This window comes from Pezoporus occidentalis, unplaced genomic scaffold (assembly GCF_034315485.1).
Source record: "Pezoporus occidentalis ecotype Australia unplaced genomic scaffold, CSIRO_AGI_Poc_V1 ctg98, whole genome shotgun sequence".
Classification (NCBI taxonomy): Eukaryota; Metazoa; Chordata; class Aves; order Psittaciformes; family Psittacidae; genus Pezoporus; species Pezoporus occidentalis.
In genome coordinates, this window is record NW_026916347.1 from 2,781,853 (window position 1) to 2,809,043 (window position 27,191).

Here is a 27,191-nt window from a genome sequence, read left to right on the forward strand (position 1 = left end):
CTGTGTCCCCTGAAAGCCCAACAAGCAGTATGTGGCTAACACCACAATGGCATTCAGCCCCCTCTGAAGACACAGGAGGGATCAGGGCTTTCCCCCCTCTCTTGGAAAATGTGTTCCAAAGGCTAATCAGTTCCACACTTAGAAATCTGTTTCCAGTTTAAATTTCTCTGGCTTCAGTTTCTAGACCTTGGGGTTTTTTTTTTGTGGTTTGGGGTGTTTTTTTAATTATTATTTATTTATTTATTTATTTATTTTATTTTGCCTTTGCTAATCTCAAAGCTACATACTTGTTTTGTCTGAGAGACTCTCAGGATAACTTTAGAGCAAGTAGCTTTATAAAACAGAGAGATGCTCACCAGAACCTGGGACTTGGCCCACATCGCATAGCATCACAGCAGCTCCTAGGTAACATTCTCAGTGGTAACATCCTCGCCTGGTTCCAAGAAGCAGAGGCATTTACCATTCTGTCTTCTGACCTATACCATGCCAGTGCTTAATAAATCCAGCTCATAATCAATGTCAGGATGGCTGAGGCCATGAATGCAGCTGATTTCCTTCAGCTTGCTAGTATTGGAAAGCTGCCTATGAAGAGAGCCAGATGTGCTAATAAGGGGGCTCACCTCTAATTCTTAGGCGGTTCATGGATACACTGCCATGATGCTTTGCTGAGGAAATAAGAACCAAAACGTTCACATTCAAGATAAAAGATGTGATGAAAGGCACACCAAAGTTCTCTACAGAACATGGGGCCTTTCCTTAATATTAATGTATAATTTTGTAGCTAATTACTCCCAGTGTATTTCCCAGTGGCCTGGGAACTTCTCACTGACCATCTGCACTCACAATCACCTGCTCAGTTTTTCAGAATCTCTTACTAAATCATTGCTGGATTTGCAAAGGGATCATTAGTCATCTGAGTTACCTTTTTCCATTTTTTGCTTGTCTTTCTCTTTGCATCAATTTGGCCAAGAAATATTTATTGGACAAGAAGCTTGGTGAGACTCAAGCAATTTCACTGTTATGAGGTATTAAATTATCCCCAGCCTTTTCTTCAGCCAAAGCTGTACATGGTGCAGGGATTCACTGTGTTGTTACAGTGTAAGAATGGAAGAGGAGTGGCATGTTGGAACAGGGCACTGTGGAGAGAGCAGGGTGAGATGAGAAAAAGCCTTCCGCCTGCCATGGGGACTCGGAGATGAGGGGAGGCACTGACAAAAGCCAGTTTCCAACTCATGGTTTTGAAACTCACAGCAAATTCCCTACAACATTGTCCAAGTTAGGATTGTACCTCCAGGATCACAGGCCAGTCCTACAAGCCTCTATAACCATTTCCCACCTTCAAACTGAAGGTGCTGAGTGCTCGGAAAACCAGCCCCAAGAGCATCCCCTGTCACTCCCTGGGCTCTTCAAGGAAAGTCTCATCCCTTCCCCAGCAGATGACGATAGCACCCTTGTTGCTGGAGCAAAAACAGCTTTTCATGCCACTGAAGTCAACCCACTGCAGGAGAAAAGTTGAGGGAATAAAAAAAAGGATAAAAACCCAAAAGGCTGGGCTTCTGTTTTGGGAGCAAATGGTTAAGCTTTTCCTTTTTAAGACAGCACATTTCAGTCTTCTAGGCTGCTGCTCCGTGACAAACCTTATCGGCACTTTGCCTCAGGTTCACTGCAGAGTCTGAGCCCGCAGGGCTACATGGAAGCATCCTTGAAACTGGCAACTTAAACTACACCAGAAGCTTTTTTCTGGTGTGGAGCTTTTAGCTGTTTGTATGTGAGGACAAAAAAAAAATAGAAACAAGTAATAATTTCATTTAGGTAGACATTTTTATTAAGAAAATTTTAAGTGCATACACATTTATAGGAGAAATTATGACAATATAAAAGTGTTGATCTTCAAAATATTCTATGAAAGGAGTAATTTCAAAAGCATAATATAACTCCTCCATAAAAGCTGCCTTACAGGAACACAAATACAAAACCCTTTTCACATTATTTGGGAAGATATTGCTTTTTACTTAATAAAAATATAAAGTACAGTATTTACCACATTCTGACAACACTGAGTTCTTAAGGAGTGGAAGATGGGAGGTTCATGCAGCCCTTTCATCATGATACATGTTTTCTTCTCTGTGGCTACCAGAGTTTCATATTTGCAGACAAGGTTTGTCTTGGTGGGATTGGTAAAGAAAAAGAATATCAGATTTCAGGTGACACGTTCTCATAAACCCCTGGTTAGTATAAATGACATCACTCAAAACAAGTTGCCAGAGAAAAGAAGGACCCTCTAGATGCTAAAAAAGGGAAAATAGCAAGAAAAACTTCTATAGGAACTGCATTTTCAATGAAATGTGTATGTGTTACTTCAAATATAGCCTTCATTGCAAAATGAACAGTCATCTTTGCTCAAACACCTTAGTTAAATACACATCAGAAAGTCACACTTCATCCTTCCTCAGGCAGAATTCAGATAAGATATTGATACAGAAAAGTATAAAGCTAGTATAAATAAATTGGCACAGCAATAAATACCATCTATTCTTAAAGAAAAAAAATATAAAAATCCAACCTTAGGATTTGACAGCTGCACTTTGAAAATACCACATGTGATGATTACACATTTATGGAAGCTGCTTTTTCAGCACAGTTCAGTGTTATCTCTTTCCCCTCATTCTCCTCATGTGTGGTCCCTGCATCACTCCCATCTCCCTATTCTTTCTTCTCCTGATTTGGTCTTTGGTCAACAGTTAAAGGCAAAATGGAAAATCAGGTGCTCTCCCCAAGCATGTTTCTGCTAGTGCTGCTTCTCAGCCTGCTATTACCATGGTTTGCACACGAGGAACAGCGTGCGATGCATGGGATAGTGCAGGGAGCTTGAGGCAGCCATGTGTGAATTGCACGACTGCTCTTCCTGGTGCACCATGCAAATAATGTCAGGCAAAGAATAAAGCTTCCCACTCAAGGCTGAAATTTGGTCTAAAGCAAGAGAAAGGTTTTTCAGGTTCTCACTGAATTATTTTGCCAGTTCTGTACCACCCTGTATTCATGCTGTGCTCAACCTTGTTCAGGCAAGGGAAGAACATGGTGGTGGTACCCAAAAGCAGCCCGATGCCCTGAGTGGTCTCAGCGATGCAAGTAGGGAACTGTCACCAGCAGTGCCAGGGCCCAGGTAACTGTGTGTGTCACAAGAAATGCCAGAGGCAGACAGCCAGCACCTGGCTGTCAAAGCTCCCTAGCCTTGCAGGGAGTCCCTTTCATTCCTGCTGCTACTCATGCATTGCTCCCAGGACTGCCTATTTCAATGCTTCTGTGAAAGCAGTCTGTGTGCCCAGGCTGTAATGTGGGGTTGGCATGTGCCCAGAGACCTTTCCCTACTGGTTCTGACCTCAGATGCACTACCCATTAAGTAGGACTGCAGCAGAGCTCTGGCAAGGCTGTTCAGTCACATCCACCCACCCCTGGAAAGACATTTCCCCTTGAAAAGGAATCTTCATGGCTTCAATCATCGTTAACAAGTTATGCTGTCCAATCAAAATCAGAGGATTATTCAATTCTCTGTTTACTCCAATGGGAATTAATCAGACCTCTAGCTGTCCTTTGATGGGAAGCATGTGTGAAGACTGCACCTTCTGGGGTGAAAGGAGAAGCTCCGTGTATGTGTTAGAACCAAGAATCTTCCACGCTTTCCCTGAAGTCATTCTTGGCTTTGACATTCACATGTCCACCTCTGGCAAACCACCAGCAATTGCAGGTGCATGTGTGGGGACAGAAGATAAACCTTAGGATATGAAGCACAGACCAGGGAAGATCCAAGAAACTCTAGTTTTCTCATAGAAGTTCTTTCTGTCTTTACTCTTATAACAGATGAACCTACTCACATTAAATCAACACTCCAATTCTCATCAAGTACAGTGGTCCCAGACCGTTCAAAACAGAGACACAATATACTTACAGCACCAGATTGCTAATAATAACAATAGAAGGAATGTCAAAATCTCACATACCTACATATATTTTAGGCACAGCAGTTGGTTTCTACTTTGAAACAAATGAGGTGGTGTTGTCCCAGCTGAAGCACTCTCTGTAATAGCACTGTTTTTGCAGAGAGAAAAATACAAGATTTTTACCTGAATAAACTCAGAAGTAGGATAGTCCCTGACTTGCGAAAGTGCCGGTTTGGCATTGAAGATGCCTGCCACAAAAAGGAGTGCTTAGTGAAACATCCCTCTCGGTGTTCCTGACACAGGCTGGAGGGAAAATTCCTTCTGAAGCAACCCGGCTCAAAAAACATACAATCTCACATCTTTTTGTTTACAATACACACACAGGTACATACAAATGCAACTACTGTGCTGCACAAATGTGCTTCCCCCAGATCCCAGTGTGCAGCATCGCGTGATTATCACAGTACTGCAAGTGTCTTTCCATACTTTATACTGCAAAGATATTGCGTACACAGGTAGGAATTGGGAGGAAGAGATTTCTGGCTGAGAGAGAGGATTGTTGCATGAAATGGTGCCTGTCCCCACAGGTACTTTGCAAAGGAAATTCCAGAGTATCTTGTTCACCAGCAAACAAGACTATGACCACTGGTGAACAGTGAGTGCTGGTCTTCATTTCCACACCTGAGAAACACCACTCCTTCCATAAATTGGGCTGACTCTCTCTTGCCCCAGGTATCTCTTTTCTCCACAGATATGGCCAGACATGATCTTCTAGGTATCTCTGGAGGAATCAAAGGTGTTACTGCTCTCAGGAACCCGTGACTGTTCAGTAACCAAGGCTACAGCATCATTGGTGAAGGGTTACATGAATCCATCTCTGCCTACTTCAGTGCAAATCTAGCCAGGAGAGTTGAAGCCACCTCTTGTAGATGGGTGGGAAGAGACACCTGGTCCATGGCAGCGTATCTGACTCCTCAAGCAACTTACACCATGATCATGTGCTTAGATCTAGAATAACCCATGCCTTTTATGCTAAAATTTGTCATCAGAAACACAGGAACATAGGAAATGCCAGGTGACATCAGATCAGTGCTGTGGCTCCTAATGCATACAACTGCAAACCAAGTACCAGCACCTTGCAATACCAGATGAGCACTGACCTAGCTGCTCATAGCTGTCATCAAGGTCACTGATCTTCAGAGAAGGGCTTTAGCGCTGTGGTCCTCAGTTTAATCTCTCACCCCAAATACCTATAAATGCCGCTCATGGTGATACTCCCCACTTTCATCAATGTCTGGTGCTTAGCCTTCCTATGTTCTTGGCCTTGATGACTTCTGGAGGCAAGGAGTTCCTCCATTACTTACACAACATCATTGCACTGTACAGTTCATCTCCTTCTAGGTTTAAAACTCCAGGAGACTTGCATGAACCAAAAGAAAGTTAAATAAAGCATGACCTCTACATAGCAAAGGTAATAAAAATATTATATAATAACATAGGGTTAGTTTGAATTCATATATGCCCTCAGTGCTAGGTAATAAACCAACCTGTATAAAAACTACTTCTCTCAAATAGTTACATCTTATTATATAAAAATAGCACTGTGAAAGGAAGCCAATTTGTGGGCAGGAAAAATAAAAACACCAAAAAAAAACCCCAAACAACCCCAAACAAAAATAAACAACTTTTGGAAATGCATCAAGCGTTGCTTTTGTGCTGCATCATTAACAGTGAAATGTATTCATTCCCTAATACTGGTTATCTGCTCTCTGGGTCCTACAGTAAGAAATCCTGTAGACGGCTTACAATGCTTGCCTCTTACATCTTGAACCTCCTGTTGATGAAGAACAGAGTGAAACACTATTAAGGTTGATTTTAGTTGCAAAAGCTTTGATATCAGGCCTAGTCAAACAGCAAATCTCTGTCTGGACTAACCCAAAGGCATTTATTTTGCAGCCCCTCCAACCAGTATTTGCTGAACATTTGGGGGGGAAGTTCTCCACAAGGAGCTACTGGGACACAGCAGGGCAGACCCAGCAATGCTAGTTATTTTGGGGAGGTTGTGCTCATCACAGTTAGTAAGGTGTTCAGATTTAACACAGGAGGAAGGCTAGCTAGGAAGCTTATTCTGGACTTGAAAGCCAGAGCAGAGAATCACTGGTGGGCAAAGAGAATTGGCAAAAAACGCCAGCAGGTAAAGGAGGGATTAATCATTTGTGAGCAGCCCCAGTAGTGGAGCAAGTAGCACTGGGAATGCCCCTTCTATCTCCCCCTGCCCCACAGCTCTCCTGGAGATTCATGGACTGCAGCTCCACAGGGTTCCAGATCTCTGTGAGGATGGAGGAACACAGAGGACAGTCCATGTTTTGCTCTTGTTGGTGTTCAGCTCTTGCCATGGGGTGGCTGGGTGCTGCCCATGGGTGCTGTTCAGCCAGGAGCCATCCCTGTGGCCACCCTGCCCTGGGACCTCACCTGTGTTGAGCAGCTGGGCAGCATGTCACAGCTCATGGTGACCAGCTGCCCAGTGCAGGTAGGGTGACAGGGAGGGTGAGCAGCACAGTAAATGTGTGAGGCATTAAGTGCAGAGGTAGGGAGCACAGGGTAGGAGGCAGAGAAATCGAGTTGCCCATGCTTGGTGTAAGCATGGTACCCAGGGGGAGTAGTGGCTTAGGCATCACAGTAAGTGCAGGTCTATTGTGTGCAGGATTCACTCAGAACAAGGAGCCAGTCCCTGCTGGTAGCCTCCAGGTTTTGTCTGAAGTGACTCCTATTCCTGCTCCAGGCTGATCGGCTTTTGCCATCTAGAAGTGGTCACTAAGCCTGAGTTACATGTGTCGGAGACCAAGTATTTAAAAACTAAAAACCCTGGTGTTCAGAATGTCTTGTCTAGCCTACAGGTTCAGCACAAGCACCTTTTTCAATGTCTGCTGGACAAGTATGGTAGTGCGCTAACAACCAGAGACAGTTGTGGCTACTCTCAGTAAAGGTAGTCCCAGAAAAATCATCCAGACATAAAAATGATGAGTATGGCACAAGCAAAATTTTCCTCTTTGAAGATCTCTTTTACAATATTCCACACAGGTAACCCTGTTTCTTTTGGCGCAGAAAAGCAGGACAAACCATTGTGGTGGAAAAAAAGCAAATGAGTCATCCAGAGCTTTGGCATAAATAAAACCATTCTCTGGGACTTGCCATAGAAGAGGTGTCAACCAGTCACCGCAGCACCAAATCGTGTTGCTGTTACTCAGTGCTGCATTTGTCATTAAAAAAACATCAGTGACAAATTCACAGCTGTTATTTATAGTTTAACCCTATCAGTTTGGTATTGGAAGAATATGGCCAGTTAAAAGAAATAGGGCTTTCAAACCTTTACCCTGTTTTAGACTTTATCTTTGTTTCAGGGTTATTTTGGCCTCTTTGGGTGTCCATCTTCCCATCTATAAAATGAGAAAAATTTCCCACCTCTGTAATGGCCGAACTTTCTCACTGTTTTAGGAGTTTTATCTATACAAAAGTCCTTTGCAGGGAGGGTACAGATGTTATCCTCAACAAATATGGGAAAAATGGAGGTCTGGATAAACTAATATATTTGCTCAATGTCACATAGGATGGTCAATGGAAGAGCAGGGGCTTAAACCTGAGGTATCCCAGCTCAAAAACTAATGCCTCCTACCATTCTTTCTCCCTGGAGACTTTAGTGGTGTTGTTCGGGAAGGGCAGAGTGGGCCCCGTTTCTTCTGTTGCTTTTTTTTATGAGTGCGATGACGTGGTCTAAATTAAAAGAAAAATACAAAAAGACTGCCATAAATTATCCACATACAAAGGCCTTATTCACATTTATTCTATGGCCCCATCACACCTTGCTGGCAGGGTGAAAACAATTATAACATCCCCTTTCATATAACTTTGCCTCAGAGGAAACACTACACAAAATGCCCTGGTGACAGGACATTCAATTCTCAGGCTAGAACCATGCTTTTCCCCAAAACACCAAAGCCTCCCCCAGTTCCTGCTAGATATGGTCAGCCAGGAACCTCACCATCCACATGGTACTTGCTGAGGTACAATGAAAGCAGAGGGGGTCTGGATTTTTTACTTCCCTCCCAGCATTCCCACTGATAACAAGAACTGGTGGCTACTCAGCAGGATTAAGACAAGGCTATAGTCATCTATATTGTCTCCCACTATGTGGGATGTCCACCCAGCACACACTTGGTGGAGTACCAGGAGGCAGTTGCTTTGGCATCTTCAGCCCTTATTTACAAATGAGGTCAGAAACTAGGAAGAGCTGCCACAACAGCGCTTACAAACACTGTGTAGGAAGGCACTTGGCTCCTATTGCAGCCAGCTTCTAGAAGCTGGGAGTTTCCGCTCTCCCAGAGGGCTCAAGGGCAAGGTTTTTCCCTATCTGACTTTGGTATCTTCTCCAGATCCATCAGCTCTCTTGTCTGTGCCAGGGGTAGGAACTGAGCTTAATGAACTCCAGCATCCTTCCAACGGAGGGAAGTTTTAAGGTGGGACTATATTAACTCAACAGCAAAGTTTGTTTATTTTGGGCTCTGTTCTCTCTACAAGGGCCTGATTTTGCATATCCTTGTGTGAAGGGAGAAGGAAAAGACAGTTGATGTACAGTAAATGATGACTGGGATTGTCTGGAAATGATAAAGGATTTGTTAGCTACTTCAAGAAAGGACTGATTTGCCCTTGCTTACAAAATGGATGAATGTTGAAATGGCCACAGCAGCTGCACAATGATTTTTAAAGCCAGTTAAGGAATTTGTATTCCTGACAGCCTGAATGTATTTTACTGATGTTGAATAAGTGTGTATATTACATGGAGATGTGATGAATATAAAGCAATTATAAAGGCTAAGCAGAATTAGTGAGCAAAAAAAATTTCATACTAAAAGTCATCTCTGGTTTCACAATCTATTGTATTGGACTACCATATTCTATGAAGTTTTCCTTTACTTTAGCTGCAGATTATAACACAGAAGATACTCTTGTATTGAAGCACTGGTATAGGTTAGGATGTCTTGACAGTTTAGATTTTACTTAAGCAATTACAAGAGCCCTTTCTACAAAAAGTATTGCTTTTATTCCAGAAAAATAAATTCCCATGTACAATTGGGTTTTGATAACACGAAACAATTAGCCATTTTATTGCTAGTGCATATAGGGTAATGTCACATTTCATACAATTTCAGTACAAGTGAAAAAATATAATATATGGCTGATTGAAATTGATAGCTACATTAACATTTATAGATCTATATAGATTTATTTTACAAGCTGTTAGTAGTTTAGAGGGATAGCGGTGTTTTAAACTACCAACATTCATATGGCTCCAATTCAAATATATGAATTGTTTGATGCGCTATAAATATATTCCAAAGTACATTTCATTGAAGAAGTCAAAGCTGTGCACTAAAATATATCAAAAACACGCCTTGTGAAAATCCTACAGACAGAGCCCTCACTGTCTGTGAAGCATGAAAATGCCACTGGTGCTTGCATTGCTAGTTGGAAAATGAAAACAATGCCATGATTACAGGATTAGGTGATGGAGATATATGCTTTCTGTCATCTTATTTCATAGAGCTGGGACCAAAACCTCTTCTGTTACTTAATGTAAACCAGGACATAATCCACCAAATTAGCAGAATTGCGTCTGGATTAGCGTTAGATAAACAAAACCCAGAATCCGGCTGGAGATCAGGCACAGGCTCACTGGTTTCAGTAGAGCTGGCCCAAAATCTTCTCTAGTGGAAGTGAGAGCAGGACGTGTTCCAGCTGACTTATTCCCCTAAGTCAGGCAGGCAGGATATGAGCACATAAACCCATTTGCCCAACCCTAAAAATTTTAAGTGCCTCCTAAATTTTAGGTTTTATGAACAGCACAAAGGGTTCCACTGGGGATGACAGCAAACAGATATCTAGGCAGGGACTTGAGGATTTCCTGAGGTTGGAAAACAAAGTTGCTCAAGCCCCTAGGATAGTCAGCATGGAGCATATCCTGCTCTTTGGTTCAGTTATGCCTAAATACAAAGCCATCCTGGCAGCGTTAACCTGGATTACCTCTACAGAGAGTATGACCAAAGGACAAGAGGGCTGAGTACTGGCAGCAAAGAAGGCACTGAGCATCGGATGAGATGGGAAGAGCTGTCAGGGCTGGAATCACAGTCAGTTTTTTAGCTAGCTTCCTTCCCTCCTCCTCCTCACTCTTGGCCCCACTTTGGTCCCAAAAGGGCCACATGGAGGAATCTCTCTGTTTCTGGTATCATTTTTCCCATTGCTTATTTTAAAGACACACGGGAGCAAAGAGTTTTTTTTTAACTACGCCTTGTTTGGCAGATGCCTTTACAAAGTGAATGGTGAAGGGCATTCAGCTGCCTGTACAGCCTCACATCTGCCTTGGGGCCATACCCATCACACTTCTCCAAGAAAGCATTGCCTTTGCAAATGACTGGATTCCAGCCCCACCTTTACCCTACAGCTGCAGGGGGACAAGGTTGAGCAGGGTTACAGGGTGGTTACTGAGGGTGGGAATGTGGTCACAAGGGTGGGAGGGATACTGAGTGCACAGGTAGGCTTGCTGGCCAAAATGCCACTGCTGGATCAACCACAGACCGGGACATTGGGTAAGCAAGGAAATGCTTTGTACCATTACTTGTCTCATCTTCCATCCCAGGAAGCCTGGAGCCCTCCCCTGCAACTCAGCACAGAAATGTTCTCTGTGCTGCTGACTGTAAAATTGAGCTGAGATAGGCTGGGTCCACCTCAGCGTAGCCATGATCACCCGCTTTCAAGGGGAATAAAAATTGATTTTAAAAATCTGAATTTGCCAAGTATTGCTGGTTTTCCCCAGGCCTCGTGTGAGAGCATTATTCATGGCAGTGCATCTCACCTTGGCTGATATTAGTAGCACTCCACACTGGCCAGCAGAGAAACAATATATAGAGCCAAGACCCCTTAAGCCTCAGCTGCCTGTGCAAACAGACCCCCAGTGTAATATGGAGAAGGGGATCAAAAGAAGCTGGAACAATACTGATTCTAAAATAACTGTAGTTTGGCTTGGGGAAGCATTTTCCTTGGGAGAACGGCTTTTCTTTAAGAGGATGAGTTGGGGACCCCAGAACAGATTCATCAGGAGAAATTTTGCCTCAAACCCTGGCAAAACTCTTATTTTAACATTTAGAATATGCTATAGCTGTTGGTTTAATACAGACTAGGTCAACTCCAAACCCTTCTTCAAAACAGTATCTGATTCCATGAGTATTTTGTCCACATGGTGAAAGCCAGCCCTTAATGTTCTACCCTTTAATAACTCAGGATGTTAGCTGTTAAGTCCATTTGTCTCTTGTCTTACTTGTTTAAAGCTTTCTCCAGATATTCCTGGATCCACTTTAACTTGGGATCAATGCACACTTGCTTGCTGTTGCTCTTGAGCCTTGCACTGCAAAGGAGAAAAGTCAGAGTGAGCCCAGTGGGCAGCTGCTCCTCAGCCCGCACCCACCACCCACCCATCTCCCTAATGCCTTATTTTCCTTGGGTGTCAATACTGCTCTCAGTTAATCCATGAAGAGGATGTGTTATTCCTGCCACCCTCGAGGCACCTATTACAAATATCCCTGGTTTCAAAGCACTGGTACCATCTGCCTCCTCTGATGATGATTCTTGTGGTCGCACTAGGATGCACGTGGGGTTGGCACAGACATAGAATTTGAATCAAAGTTTTCCAATTCATACCTGGGGTGTTAGGAGTGCTGACAACGGCTAAGCTTCATTTGGAAATACTGACATGGTAAATGTGGGTCATTTTTGGGAGGAATTAGGAACAGCTTTCAGATTCCACACAAAAGTAGAGTTTCACACGTTTTGAAGACACACCAAACCATACCTCCTGGAGGTTCTGAAAGCGTAACTCTGCTTTTTTGTATACAAAACTGAACAAACAGGTTGCAGGCAGGAAGACAACTGAAAGTACCATAGTGCCGGAGGCAAGTTTTCTCTCAGCACTGGAAACAAAAGCAGAAACCTCCTGAGGGTTTTCTCCTGGATGAACAAGCTGCACTTTCCATGCCAGTCTCTACAGCTAACCTAAATTCCCTGTGAAATTGGCATTCGTGCTATCTGCATCTTTCATACAGAAGCAGTACAAATAGCTCTTCACCCGCATCAGCAGGTCTTACCCTCCAGGAATCTCAGGGCCTCTCGAGAGTGCTGCGATCTCCCATGTTTCCAGAAGTACCCTGCCTCTGCCCCAGCTGCTCAGAAGCTCCCCCTTAAGCAGCCTGCCTGCCATGCAAAAGGGCCAAGAACAGCAATTTCATGGAAATGCCCATAGGAATAAGTTCAGTACTTGTTTAAGCTTTTTGCTGGATGGAAGCCAAAATGTTTCCTGCTTTATAAAATGAAATCTGTTGAATATAAAACTACAGAGTAAGAAATAACAGGTCAAAAATGCTCCTTGGTCTGAAGTTATGCAACAACACAGTTGTAACATAAACACATAGAAGATGCAGTCTTGCAACCCTTGTGCCAATAAAGAGATGAATGGGCCTAATTCATATTTTCCTTACAGCAATGCCAAACTGGATTGTTTCCAATGAAGTGATACCAACAGAGAGTAAGAATGGATTTGCTGATGTTAGCAATGCCTGGGAACTCTTGAGCTGGCCTCATAGAATACAGAACCGAAAGCATGTGTAACCAGCCTCCAGCCACCACTCCAGAGGAATGCAATGCAATTCATCTCATGGAATATTAAGACATTGATTTTTTTTTTTCTGACAGTTTTTTCTGAGCCTATCAGCCCATCCTCCTCTTAGTCACAGCAGAGACCATGGTTATTGTATGGAGTGTTGATCTGAACTGGTTTAGGTGTCTACTTTAGGATGCAATTAATTGCATGTTAGAAGTACTTATATTTCCTTGTACCAAAACCCAAGGAATTTAGGGTGGGCTTTGTGAAAGTATACACTGACAGAGTATATTTCTGAGTTTGGAGAGATGACTTCCAATAGAAGGAAAGACAAAAGCCTGCTCTTAGGCTTTTTGCTCAGGTAGAATTTCTCTCAACTATAAAGGGGAGTGCAAAAAAAAAGTCTTTCCTTGAAACTATATGATTTCATTGAGATTCTCTATTCCTGAAAATGGTATCTGTTAAATTACTTATATCTCCACTGTACAATGCATATTCACTAAATTCAGAGTATGCTTAAAACCATCAAGATGAGAAATTTATGTTAGTTTTGATCCTATTTCAGCTTCTGTTTCAATAAAGACCTAGTTTGCAATCAGGATGTTTCTGGGGTAAAAACTTTATTTTTCAAACTAACAAAGAAGTGGTGAACAACAGGTTCCTGTGTTTTGTGTGCCATAAATCACATTGCAAACAAACATATTTGGGTCAGGAATAGACAAGAACATGAGTTGGTTTATGCTGTTATCTGTAATAACTATAAGCCCATCTTAATTAAGAGATAAATGTACTCTACCCTTGTCTTTCTTGAAACTACTCCAGAAAATTCCAAATCCTCTATAAAGACTTAGCACTGGGACCCTGATGATATTCACTGAAGTCCCAGAGCACAAATCCATACACTACAGTATTTTGGATGCTTGCCTCCAAAATTGTTTATAGGTAGAGAACAGGGTTAGTAACAGCTGGTTTTGTCATTTCTGTGAAAGGAAATTATTTCTCAGCTGAGGCTTACATTTTTCTCACTGTCCCACACCAAATCCTAAGGCAGATGTATGCATGAGAAAAATGCATATGACCTACGCAGGGTAGTTCAAACAAGAAAAATACCATATGAATGAAAACCGATTCATGGACAGATACATGCTCTTCAATATATCTGTACATTCCTAAGAAATCTCATGAAACCACATGAGTTTTCTAAGTGCAGAAATGATGACAAAGGATGGATATCTACAGCATCTCAGTTGTAAATGGAAGAGCTCGGCATGAATCGAAGACAGAACTAGTAATGGGAGCACTGCACAGAAACCCATTCTAGTCACTGAGATCCTCTTACAGAGGTCAACAGGAGTTGACAGTAGTAAGGCTCCCTTGCAGTGAAAAGATCAGTGCTATTTTTTTTTCCTTGTAAAGATTTTGAATTCTGTGAGGAGGGAGGGGGTCACCAATGAAGAAATGAACCAAAAAGACTTTCCTAAAAACATGCACACACAAATCTACAACCCGATTTTTTCCTGAAAATCAGTGGGTTGACTGGTTTGGGGTTTGGGTTTGGTTTGTTTGGTTTTGGTTTTTTTTTCAGAAAAAAATGAAGAGGTTATTTTCTGTTTGGAACCCATCATTTCTGGCCTGATGTGATCTGTCATTTACCAGAGACAGTCACTGCCTGGTAAGAATGTCCCTAGATCAGGCCAGCATACCTTTAGGGTTTGTAACTCCTGGGGAGACTACATGAAAGCCAGGAATTCCTTTTGCTTGTTTCTCTTCTCTTAGGAGAAGTGGAGCATTAGAAGACTAATACCACTGTAAAGCCTTTTCTCCTAAGTGTGAAGCTCCACATCCAAAGGCAATGGACAGCCTCTCTGACATTCCTGCTCACATACCCATGGGGGAACAGTACATGGGATCACACAGTCACAGGGAGATCACAGAGGTAGAACACAGCTGGGAAATATCTACCTGGGCATCTCTGTGTGTGGGAAAGCAGGGGCCAGTTGTATCTGACACATGGAGTGAAGAGATGAATTGGAAAGAATGGCATGAGACAAACCAAATGGCAGCCACGAAAGCAGGAGCCAGCTCTGTGACTCTTCTTTTTGACACCTGAGATTTGCACCCAGCTGAACAGGGTAAGAGACTTACACAATCTGAAGTGAGCAGTTGGGTGTGGAGAGGATTTTGAGGTGCTTAATGTTGGCTCTTGCCACGTTGCTCTCGTAGAATCGACAGGGGCATCGGTAAGTCAGGCTGACCGGTTTCTCTGCGGGACACGGAGAGAAAGGACACGTTACTCCCTCTTGCTCCCGGTCAGCAGCACAGATACACGGAGCAGGGCTGACAGAAACGCCTTTCAAAAATGCAGGTGAAAAAAGCAATAGAAAAGCTGTAGCACTGGGGGAGCATTTGCCCACAGCTCACAGCACAATCCTTTTACTCCAGTACCCAGCCTTTCAATAATGGTGCGTGGGATTTTGGAAGACAAAAGAAGAGGGAAAGAAAATGGAGATAAGTAAATAAGAAGAGATTAGAATAAAGAGCCGCTCCATTGTGAGGGGATGCTCCTGGTAATTAGACAAAATAAAGGCCAAAAGAGGGGGCACTTGTCTTCAGTGCTGTTCTTGTCAAAAGATTTTGACCCGAGGCCAAATTAGACGGTAGCCAGAAGAAAGCGATGAATTCCAAAGCGTTCAGATCAAAACAGCTCTGCTCAGGTGCAGGCTTTTCGGGGAGGACTTACTGGCTACAGAAAAGCTCTGAGTCTTTTAGGCTTTCACAGGGCCCAGGACTGACCTTTCCCCACTACAGCCAAACTTTACTCCCAGAGATACTCGCATGAAGAGGTGCGACTCGGAGATGGAGATCACAGCAGCCTTCGCAGGAGGGATTTGGAGTCTTCTGAGCACCCCGCCTGCGGCAAAGTAACGGCAATCGAAAAGACAGGGACCGGCCAAGGTGTGCTCCACCCGAATGAATGGGAGTTTTGTCACCGGGCATCACTATGGACAGATTTAAGTGTAGCCTCCCAGGCTAAAAATCAGCCATGTATACACATGCAGAGAAAAGCAACCTGGAACTCACCACAGCCTCTGATGCAGCCCTGCTACCCAGTTCTCTATGAGAGAACTTAATTACTGGCAAACAAGTGCACATAAATAAGGTCCTTATTCTGTGTGCAAGTTTCAAAGCTCCATGCACACTAAAATACAAACACAGAAGCCTTGCCTGGAAGTCTAGAAAGAGCTGCTAAGATTTTAAACAATTTCCCAGTGGAACACTTTCAGCCTCTGGGAGGAATTAAGTTCATACACCTAATCCATAAGGTCTGGCTCATGCTGTAGATGGTCAGATCTATATCTGATAGGGCTTTAGATCCTACATGGCAATCTGCCACCCTGTTTATTTAGCCACACAGGAGCACTCCCAGCATCCAAACCCAGATCGCTTACAGGCAGATGGAGATCTAAAGAGCAGGGAAAGGCTTGGAATCCCTCAACTGCCATCTAGGAAGGCGAGAAAAGAGACAGCTTTTCAAAGTGCAGCAGACCTGCATTGATTGCATATGTAACAGTGCCTGTCTCTAGCACATATAACCCCAGAAAACACGGTGAAATCACCCTGTCCTAAGGAGGGAACCCCCTTTTTTTTCAGTTGCCTCAACCAAGACATGAGCCAGAATCAGATCCCACAGGCAGATGGGCAGACAGAGGAATCAGTGGGAGCAGAGTTGCTCCAGATTCACATCAGGATCTAGACTGAAAGGTAACAAAATTGGAGGACTTTTTATACCAGTATTATGGCAGTCCGAACAGTGATATCATCTATGAGTTAATAAATGAGAGGAGAATCTCCCATCTGCAGGGGAGGAGGAAGAAGGGCTGCAGAGTGAGCCTCTGAACATGCATTAGGCTGACTAGTGCTAATGTGGAAGGGAGGGAGAAAACCGCTAGGGTTTTCCACTGAAGTTCTGTGCCTCACAGCTACACATCAGTGTGTTTGTACTGGAAAGGAAGGCTGAAACTGAATGCAGTCATACAACTGCGTTTAGCATGGCTGCAGTGGAAACGTCTCTGCAAGCTTGTACCAAGTTTAAGCAAGCTTTACCCTAAACAGCATGCAAGAGGTGAACTGTTCAGATCTCTGATTTGAGAATGTAATTCTGTCCTTTCTGAGACTGGAAGAGGGACTTTTGATCCTGTAACACTTGAAACCAGGAGCAGAGACAGCTTAACTGTGACTAACATGTCCTTGAGTCCCAAAGTTGTTTCCTGCCCAAGAAAGAGCATCCAGCACAGCAATCAAGAGGGGAAGCCCCAGCATTTGGTGTTCTGTCATCTCAATGCAAGGTGGAATGACAACTCCCTTCCCAGCACAAGAATCATTTTGGTGTCTCTGTGCCCCTTGCTGCATGATCAGCAACAGGCTAATGCCTCTGTTGCTACACCTGGAACCAGCAGCACAGGCATCAGCTGGGCCAGCTCTCAGCATCTCTAACTGCGAACCAGCATCTGCTGCCACTGCCCTCCACTCTGTCTCCAAAAGCTTGGCAGTGGCTCACTGCTCTCAGCAAAGCTGAAAACCAGGGAAAACTAGTGCGTATGGCATCTCCCAGTACGTGAACCCCTATCATCCGGAAGAAAGGGGAAGGGGCCATCTAGGGCTCACAATTTGGGATGGGGACATTTAGAAACAGACTGTTCCATTCACAGTACAGCTGATTAAGCCAATTATTCTGAATATCTGTACTGCAGGAGTTAATGCTCTCTGGGTTCTCTGATGTCTAATAAACGCTGAGCACCAGCTGAAGCCATTCTCTCAGTAGGACAAATTAGTAGTCTGTTAATTGCCCTGTTACATGAAAACACCATTTTTTGTGAAACTGATGGTACATAAAGCTTTTGAGGCCTTTATCTGTCTGGCACATTTGGTTAAAATGGGTGAATATAGTCAAAAGTGACAGAAGAGCCAGACGCTATTCAGTCATTGCAATGTCATTCCTTCAGCCTTATTTCCTTAGAAAGAAAAAGAGAACAACTATTAGTCTCCACCAGAAAGGTTCAAAGGGCTCTTATGGGTGTTTGGGGTTTTTAAAATAATAGTTTTACTCTTTTACAACTCAAAGCTGAGTTTTGCTCCTTCTAACACCCACCTTTTTCTAAAAAAAAAAAAAAACACACAAAAATCTCTCAGAGTAGACATCAACATTGGACAATACCTATTTCACCCTGTAGGGATCTGCCTTGCTTCACCCGCACTGGAACTGGACATCCAGTTACCATCGATAACTTGCTGTGTGGGTTGAGAAGCTCTGGGCACTTGAGTGGAGTGGGAAGCTATAATGCAGGCAAACGAGCTGGGCATAAACGGACAAAACATCTGAAGGAAGCATCATTTTACACTAGCCTACCAAGAAAGCATCTATCAGTATTGGGAGAAGGCTAGCAACTTTTTAAAACTAGAACAGCTCAATTTCCACGGGAACTGAGGCTGTTATAGGCAAACACAGCTTTACCAGGGTGGTTGCAAAGCATTCAGAGCTCGCTGCCCTCCAAACGAAAGTAGTCCTGCAAGCCCTCAACTCGACCAGAATTGAGAGCATTATATGGCATGCAAGGATGTAGGCAAAAACTTCACTTTTATCCCTGTAAGCCGGTGGGGTCTCTCCCCTTACACTAGTTTTTTTCCAACCCTTTTAAGACATTTCCTCGCTCAGGTAGCCAGGTCCTGGCGCACTTGCCCTGCCGCAAAGGTAACCTCTGCCTTTTGCAGACCCGGTGCTGGCCACCAAAGCTCCCACAGCTAGCTCCAGAGCCCCACTAGCCTGCAGAGGTGAGGGGAGCCCACTCTAAATCCGTCCCCACACCCCGGGCACCGGCAGGGCCGAGCCGCTGGAACATCGTATGCTCCGGGGATGCTGGACTGGAGGCGCTGGGGGGCTGGAACTGGCCCCAGCACCTGCGGCCCCTGGATTCCCCTAGCTTCCCGCCCGCAGCACCAGCGCGGCGGGTCCCGGGGCCAAGAGACCACCTGCCCGGACCCGCTGATTGGAGCCTCTCCGAGGCAGCGCTTGCTCCGTTCTGGCTTTTCGTGTGCTTCACCGGGACGAGGCTGCTGCTGGGACTGTACTGCGGAAAGGTTTCGGGGAAATTATAGGGAACAATTAACTCTTTCAGGCTACACAAAGAGGGCACCGGAGGGCATCCTTTGCCGCCCTGGGTGGGGAATAACCAAGTTTCGGTCACTAGAACGGGAGAATAAGATGGGAGCGGAGATTTGAAAGGGCCCTCCTTACCTAGCCCAGCAAGCTTTAGATGAGGGACAAAAGGCGGCAAATCTCTGCCAGGCGAGAAGGCAGCCGCAGAAGGAACGCCCTGGAGATGCCCAGAGGCTGCCACGCTTAGTCGCCTCTCCCCCGGGCGATGCGCGCAATGCGGAGCAGGAGGCGCAGGTTGCCGCGCTCCCGGGGCTGCCCGAGTCCGGCGGGTCTCAACAGCGGGTAGCGGGCGAGCCAGCAGCCGTTGCGGCAGCGCTCCGGGGGTGACAGCGGGATAGGCGTGGGGAGGGCGGGCTGCAAGACTGCGTGCAGCGCGGTGCGAACGGCGACAAACGCCGCCGTGGCAGCATCCGCCGGCTGCCAGCCCGCGTTTGTACAGACTCCCCCTCCCATCCGCGCAGCTCCCCTCTCCCCCCGCAGCCCTTCCGTGCTCTCTCGCCGGGGGTGCGAGGTGACCGGTGGTTCCTGCGGGTTGACCACTTTGGCTGAGCTCTGCCCTGATGGAGGGAAGATAGATCACGACAGGGGATGGAAAAGGAACCGAGCAAACCGTCTGTTTCTCATTTCTTGTTAACTTTAAGGGTTATGTTTTTAAAGTGGAAATAGATACGCGTATTTTGCAACCCAACCAGCTCCCTACAGACCGAACGCTGCTGAAAACCTTCCCCCAGCCGATCTCAATTTGGGGTAAGTTTGGCAGCTGATCGCTTTGAACAGCCTTCTTTTGAAAAAAAAAATCGAGGGAGAGCGGGAGGGAGAGCCTGCCTGCCTCCAGCTCACCACAGCACGGCTCGGGGCTTGCCAGTCCCCCACATCTGAACAGCGGCAGGAGACAGAGCCCGGAGAAGCTGCTGCGAGAGGGGAAAGAGCGGGGCTTACCGCGGGACCGCAACTCCCGGACCGGCTGGCTCCGCAGCGCTCACAGGCAGGAGTGGATTGGAGAGCGACAGCTCACTTACCCTCCGAGAGAGAGAGAATGGCCAGGGCGAAGGCGAGCAGAGCCAGGGAGCGGAGGTCCATGGTGAGGCGGCTGGAGGGGCGCAGGGCAGGCGCTGCACTGCTCGTCCTGGCGGCTGAGCGCTCTGCTGGAGTCCCCTCCTCCCCTCCCTCTATAGAGGGGCCGGGACCGCCGGGGCTGGGGGAGGGGAGCCAGGGGGAGTAGCTAGCCTATGATTTATTGCCCGTGGCATGTTATTACATCCTTCCTCTGTTAAAAATGCTTGGACAGGAACCAAAAGAGCGAGGGCTTCTCTCGGCACTCCGTCAGCCTGGCAGTCTTCCCCTAGGCAAAGTGCTTACCCCAACAGCCCCACGACCCTAGCCCCCGTGAGACGGCAGCGGCGGTGCTTACCCCCGGGACACCCCATACCTCCCCTCACGGACGCGGCGCGGCGGGGAGCCGGCATCACGGCCACTCCAGCCAGCCTCAGCAGCGGAGGGAATGTTTCCTCCCCCAACTATGCCAACCACGGTCCCTTCTGGGCACCCCGGCAGCTCTGTTCTTGAACCAGGGCTGCTAGAGCTGGGACAGCTGTGGGGACGCGTCCTGTAACACCTCAGTATTCACACCGGGATGAGAAATATCCCATTTCACTACCGTGGGCGCGAATTTAGACTTCCACTGGCGGTCTGGACATCAGATCCAGAGCCTCAAGCGAAGCATCTTCCCAGATTATAATAGAATATAAAGATAATATCCCCAGGTTTATCTGGGCATTTGGGGGAAGGGGAGGAAGTAGGAGACGGCTGCTTTCAGTTTTTGCCTCCTCATGCTTGGCTCGGAACACAACTTTTTCCCCATATTAGCCAAAGGTAGTTGTATGTCTGCTGCCACATTTCGCCTCCTTTGTATTGCAGATGCCTCTGGGCTCCCTGGCACCTCGGCTGAAAGCCCCGACGGCGCGGCTGAGCCCGGAGGTCCGAGGGGTGCCGCTTACCCTGAGCCAGTACAGCATTGTCAAGTGTGATTGACTTAAGCATGTCCTCCCTGTCTGCAGTCCAAGCCCACGGGGCCCTGTTTGTTGCTATTCAATACTTTAAATAAACACCGAGGCTTTGCTTGAATTTGGACCCTTCAGCTACATTTAAAACAGGCGCCTTCAGACGGGACAGAGACCCGAGTGGGTAGGGTGAATCCTGGTCTGGAGACCTTTAAAGGACAGGTCCCAGATGCCACCAGACAGCAGTGCAGTCGGTTTATACCCCGGCTAACTTCAAACTCTCTCAGCCACTGCTCATGAAGTTGAAAACAGGGCTTCAAACTATACGTCTGCTCTAATCTGTGGCTGTTTCACTGAGGAGAGCTTGTTTCTAATGGTCACCAGAAAAGCTGGAGCTGATACTGGGCCATGAACTGGCTCCCTCTATGACACACACATCCAGCTCCCTACATCTAGTTATCTGTGCATCTGTATGTCTTTGTCCCTGCTTACCAAGGAGTACTGAATTTGTTTAGGCTGATCTTGTTCTCCCTCACTTTCTTTGAAGTAAGCTAGCACAACAGGAATCTGATGCTTAAAGGGCCGATAATTGTAACTCGTGCTGTGAGCCTGGGTGCATCTGCAACGTGACAGTTGTGACGTTCTGCAGGATGGGAAAGGCAAATCACAATGCCACTGCAAATACTACTAGGAGTGCTGCTGTCCCATCAGTGCTCTGGCTGGCACACGGGGATACCTACACTGCACTTCATATACAGGAGCAAAAGCATGACTGTGCTGATGCTATTGCCACAGAGAAAACCAGCCCAAAGTTCTAATCAAAGTGACTGGATAGATGTGGAATAAAATCAGTGTTAAATTTGGGTAACAGTCTCCCTCTCGGCATCCCCAGACATGCAGATGTGTTGTAACAAAGTGAAAACTAGTTAGATGCTAGGAAATACCTGGACAGAACTTCAGATCTGAACCGAGCAGCACGCAGATTCGAGTGCTCTCACTGCACCTTTGGGAGTGCGATCAGCTTCAAATAGGGCTCGCACCCTTTTCCTCACAGCGCAAGGATGCCCTAGCTCTCCGTTCTCCTCGGCTGTCCTTCCTCTCTGTCATAGCCTCCCCTCTCCCGAGAACAAGTCTCCTGAGAGGAAGGGGGTAGGAGCACCGGGACACCTCACCCGGCAGCATCCCTCTCCCGCCGCTCCAGCACCGAGTCCCGGCGCTGGCTCCGCCGCTTCCCGGCAGCCCTGTGCAGCGGTGCAGTGAGGCGGCACGGAGCTGCCTCCCTCTGGCGGGACAGACCCAGGAAGGGGAAGCCCCGCGATGGGGTACCCGAGGCCCGGGTACCCGGAAAAGTCCCAGGGAGTAGTTCTGGCACCGGAGGAAAGGAGACCCCGTCGTCCTGCTTCGAAGGCTGCCGGATGAACCGCTTGTCTTTTGTGTTCTGTTTCTTTCCCCTCCAGCATGCACACACCTGCTCACACCCAAAGGTATGTTCTCTACTGTAAAGAAATCAGAGAGCAAAGCAAGTTTCGCTGTCATTTTGCCAGGGCGACTTTACCGGCCCAGCGCAGGCTGCTCTGTTTCCAGCCCTTCCCCCGCTGGGTATCCTCCCGCGGACAGGTCTGGGCTCGGGTCGGAGCAAACCCAACCCCACGTAGCCCAGAAGCGCTGAGAGGGGCAGGAGACCTGATCGAAACACTGCCCTGTACCGCGGGGCTGCCTTCACCCCGCTTTGTTCCCGCTGTCGGGATGGAGACCTTCACACAGCGACCGAGCTCGTCTGAACGGTCAGCAGTTTCTATGAACGGCGATTATCCCCGTCAAGAACAAATTGCTCCTACGGTACAACGCTTCTCAGTTTAAGAATTAAACAGCAACAAAACAAAAAAGGGGCTCTTATGATTTACAGATACCACCAGCACCCCCTCAACTAGAATTATGAACTCAGGGAAATCTTAACACTTGGAAGGGAAGTCAAAAGAGTCGTCAAGTATTACATTCCTTGAAGAGTTCGTTTCAGCTTAATGTTAACTCCCACAAAACTGTCCAGTGTTTATCTGAATGCTCAAAAAATCCCGTCTACACCCCTCCATGAACAGGGTGGCTGAACAACACCCCAGCCAGCTGCAGCCAGAACTCCGTAATAGCCAGTAAATTTAATCTTTTATCTGAATGCTAACAAAGAAAGAACGAATTCAGAAACCTTAAATAGATCTACTGTTGATTTCAACACAGCTTGAGACAGCCTTTTTTAATAACACAATATTCCAAGTTTTTAGTGTGTGTGTGTGTATCAAATTACATTTCCTCTTAAACGAGGAGATGGCAACATTTCTGTTGCTTAGAATTTTAGACTGGCATAACCCGGGAATGAAATCATTACTATCTGAAGTTGTTTCAAATCCTCACAAATCACATCTCGAGTAAGCCATTCCTGGCCAGTAAAACACAGTTCATTATTATTAAGAAACTTTGTGAGTTAGGAATTAAACTAAATGTCCTCCTCAAAATAGTGTCCCTGTTTTAATCTTGTTCTTACTAATACTATTTGACTGTGATCTTCTGTAATATTTCCTGGACTTATTATCTGTAACTAAATGCATTATTTTTTTGGACAGCCATAGTGTTCACACAGAATCTATGTTTAAATGGAGTTCAGATTAACATCAAATTGCTGCATCTCAACAATTTGAAGTAAAATACATTACAAGCTAAGCATGTTAATGCCAGGAAACTCAGGGATCTGGAGTTAAGGATAATTACATTTAGAAATCTGTATGTATTAGGCTGTGGGACTGCATGATTAAGACACCAAATTGACCTTATCTTTGCCTTCTTGTAACATCATCCATTAGCCCACATGGTAATGACTACAGCAGTTTAGTATCTCTGTCTCTAGATGCAGCTTTCTCTTTTTCTTTTTCTCTTTATTTTTCCAATATATGTTTTTTAAATCATGCTTAAACTGCTTATTTTCACACAACACGATTCTGTGATGGGAAGGAAATAAAAAAAGCTAAATGTTAAAATTGACATTAACTATTGCATCTGTGCAGAGTTAAGAGTGCTTGGAGATTTCAAATGTTCCAGTATTTCTATGCATTTATAATCTTTTGTAACTTAACTCTAAATTCTCTGACTTATTAAGGCATCCATATAAAGTTTTTCTTTCTTCATTTACTGACTATACGCCCTTAGATTTACTTTCATCTTACTGTCATTCTTGTTTTGCTTAAGAATTCTTTTCTAAATAGCAGTCTTATTAAAGTAGTCTTATTCTTGTGACATTCCTGTATGAATACTTTTCCCCCAAGACTGTTAATCAGGTGAAAGCTTGAAGGTTTTGCAGTCTTGCTGCACATCCAAGCAGCAGCTAGAAAACCCTGGAGTGGTCTGAAAATCTTTCTTGACTCTTGTCTTTGACCTTCTTGTTTCAAATGCTAAGACAATTTTCCTTTCCTATTGCCACTTCATGGCTCCAAGCTCATCCTTTACATGTGTAGCAAACAGGACTTTTAGTATTAAGTATTTACAACAAAGCAGTATAAACTAAGATAAGTGTTTTGTTGGGTTCATCTGCTCTGCAGAAGGAAAAAAAATGATCTCCCCAAATAACCAGGCTTCAGGTAGACTTGCAAGAGGTCTGTTCTCATTGCAGTAAAATAGCCTCAAATGTTCATGTATGCAGAGATATCCATAATGTGTGTTGGCCCTGAAAGATTCCTTGGAGGGCAGAGGGAGAGATCAAATGGAGGTCAAGTGAGTAACTGTTTATAGATGGTTAACTAGAGTGACAGAGAACTGTGGTAGCTGCTTTTCTAACAGTGTTTAAAGGTTTAATCTTGCTTCCCTGGGAGTTCTGCATGTGATTTGAATGGATATGAAATTGGCCCTTAAGGGCAGAATCTATCTCTCCTCTTATCCCAGCAGAGCACATCCCAAGTTGATCTAACCTTTCATGAAGAAACTTAAAACGCGATAGATTTTGCTTGGGTTTAAGTTTTGTTAGGAACATAGCTCTTGGTCTCACTGTGAGGTGTTTTCAGAAAGCTTGGGGTAAAGCAGAGCCAAGTTTGGCATGTTCTGCCTCTCCCCAAGCACCAAACCAATGCTGTGGAGGGGATTTTATTTCAAGAGTGTTTAAAACTGTGCGGCTTTGCTTGGGTTTCGCTTGGAGTGTTCAGGTTCATTGAGCTCGCAGGCCACTTCAAGGAACTTAGGAACTTACTCAACAATAAAGGTTCACTATTCCCGGCAAGAAGAGGCACCTGGGAGACTTGGCCAGGGCCAAATCAGCTCTGCTGTTATGCTCTCTCCATGGGAAACTGATGCACAGAAGACCAGAGCATCAGAACTTAACAGACTTGAGACTTCAGGGAAAAGATCTAGCCCAACAGCCAGGTCAAAATGGTCAGAGGTCCTTACAGCACCCAACTCATTGTTTTCAGGCTTTCTTTTGACTAATCAAATATGAATCGCATGTCTCTTGGGATTTTTTTATTAGCATTATTATTTGCTTCTAATTTAAGATAAGCTTGAAAAAAATACCATAACCCAAATATCTATACACTTTGGGGATTTTGGGCTCTGAAACAAACTTTCCAGCTGCCTTCTCCCCCAGTAAAGTTTGGGGGCCTCATGGTTTTGTCTATATTAACAACTTGTGTGATGCAATAAGGACAGATCTATTGAGCAAAGCAATCATTTCAAGGGTTTTTCTTGAGTCTGGATGTAGTCTTGTCCTAAGGACTGAACTGCTGTTTAACAACTGGATGCTCTTCTGGAGTTCATTTTTTTTAATTTATTTCATCCTAAAGAAATCTAAATCACACCTTCAGAGACAACTTTGCGATGCAACGTAAATAGGTATAGAGATTCAAGAAGCCCGTTCCAAAAGCACATCCCTGTTCCCAGGTAAAACCGTAATGTGGGTGCAACCTCTGAGGCGCAGAAGCCATGTTTCCGTGTATTGTGGTGCCCTCTAGTGACAGGAGAGTCGGCGTTGGCTAGAAATCACCGTGAAAAGTCTTCCTCAAACTTCCTTCGTATTTTGCTTTTGGCTTTGAAAGTATTTTCTATTTTCTTTTTTCTCTCTTTTTATTTTTTAATGTTTACTATTATTAATATAACATTAGTAATAGTGTTAATGTTCATGAAGTTTCTGAAAATTGCATTTTTTAAAATGTGGATTTATAATTCAATAAGTCCATTATTTTAGTGTTGTTTTGAAAAAGTCCTATTGTTAATTAAAACCATGGATATAGCCATTTTAGGAAAGAGCATCCACAGAGTTACATCACATAAAAGCCCAGAGTAACAGGTAAGATAAAAACATTCAAGAAAACAATAAGAATATTGTGGGAGGAAAAGGACAGCATGTGGTGTGCCCAGAGTTAGGCATTAGTGAATGCACAGAGGGCTGATGAGGCAAATAATGTAAACTAAATCTAGTTTGTATTTAGAGATCTGTTCTCTGGGCTAGGGGCAGCTGTATTAATCTCACATTGAAGCAAAGTCCAGCAAACAACCCGTTTATGGTGATGGAAATATTTCATTTGCTGGAACTGCTCTGACATTCGTCATCTAAAATCGCCAGATGGTAGAAATGTTTAGTTTGCAATAAACAATCATTAACATCACTTAACATGCATGTCACTCACACGACAAGGACATGTGTCTTACAGGACTGGAAATAACTGGGATGTGGGAGAATGGGAAGTGCCAAATCCTACATTTGCTTACTTGCTGGAGTTGTGTTTTGCACAGAGCTATATTAGCTCTCATAACCAATAGCTGATCATGTAAACTAAAGTTTTCAAAGCCAGCTTTTAAAGTTTTGCTCTCTTAGAGGAAAATACTGGGCCAGAAATGAGTCCCTGAAGTACATACCCATGACTTACCACTCCCCCAGTATGTCAACGGAAATATCAAATACTCATTTCTCCTCTTTTGAGTGAGTCTGGTCTTGTGGCTGTAGCTACTGTCCCCAGCTTCTGCTTCAGAATTTGGGGTTGAATACATGTTTCAGGATATTATCACCATACGTACTGAAACACGGAGGAAATGAGACCAGTTGGTACTCACGCAGTATCTTTTATGGATCCCCAGATGCTTATAAAACTTAAACCATCTACAAAAAGCATTGAAGAGTCATTCAGTTACAAGACTCTGAGAAGTAAACCCATCTAGCCCTTTTTCTCTCACAATGCAGGGTTGTTTCTGATTCAAGATTTAGTTGCATTATGTACAATCTGTGCTTTAACGTTTTTAGAGATTCAGCTTCTATTTCTTTCCTCCAGAGGCCTTTGTATAGTCTGATACATCTTACATCAGAAATC

General features: G+C 44.9%; 1 protein-coding gene across 2 annotated transcripts; it reads right to left on the reverse strand.

Annotated features, from left to right (window-relative positions):
- Positions 1-1,802: 1,802 nt before the first annotated feature.
- CXCL12 (C-X-C motif chemokine ligand 12) lies at positions 1,803-20,060 on the reverse strand. 2 transcript variants are annotated; one of them, XM_062606852.1, is made up of 5 exons: positions 19,876-20,060; positions 14,788-14,905; positions 11,308-11,394; positions 7,612-7,709; positions 1,803-5,772 (listed from the first exon to the last, which is right to left on the reverse strand). In XM_062606852.1, the coding sequence occupies exons 1-5, from the start codon at positions 19,934-19,936 to the stop codon at positions 5,741-5,743; spliced, it is 396 nt and encodes a 131-aa protein (XP_062462836.1). In that variant the 5' UTR covers positions 19,937-20,060; the 3' UTR covers positions 1,803-5,740. The 2 variants fall into 2 exon arrangements, with proteins under 2 accessions (XP_062462836.1, XP_062462837.1); XM_062606853.1 differs by lacking the exon at positions 7,612-7,709 and having other exon boundaries at positions 19,876-20,043.
- Positions 20,061-27,191: the final 7,131 nt, after the last annotated feature.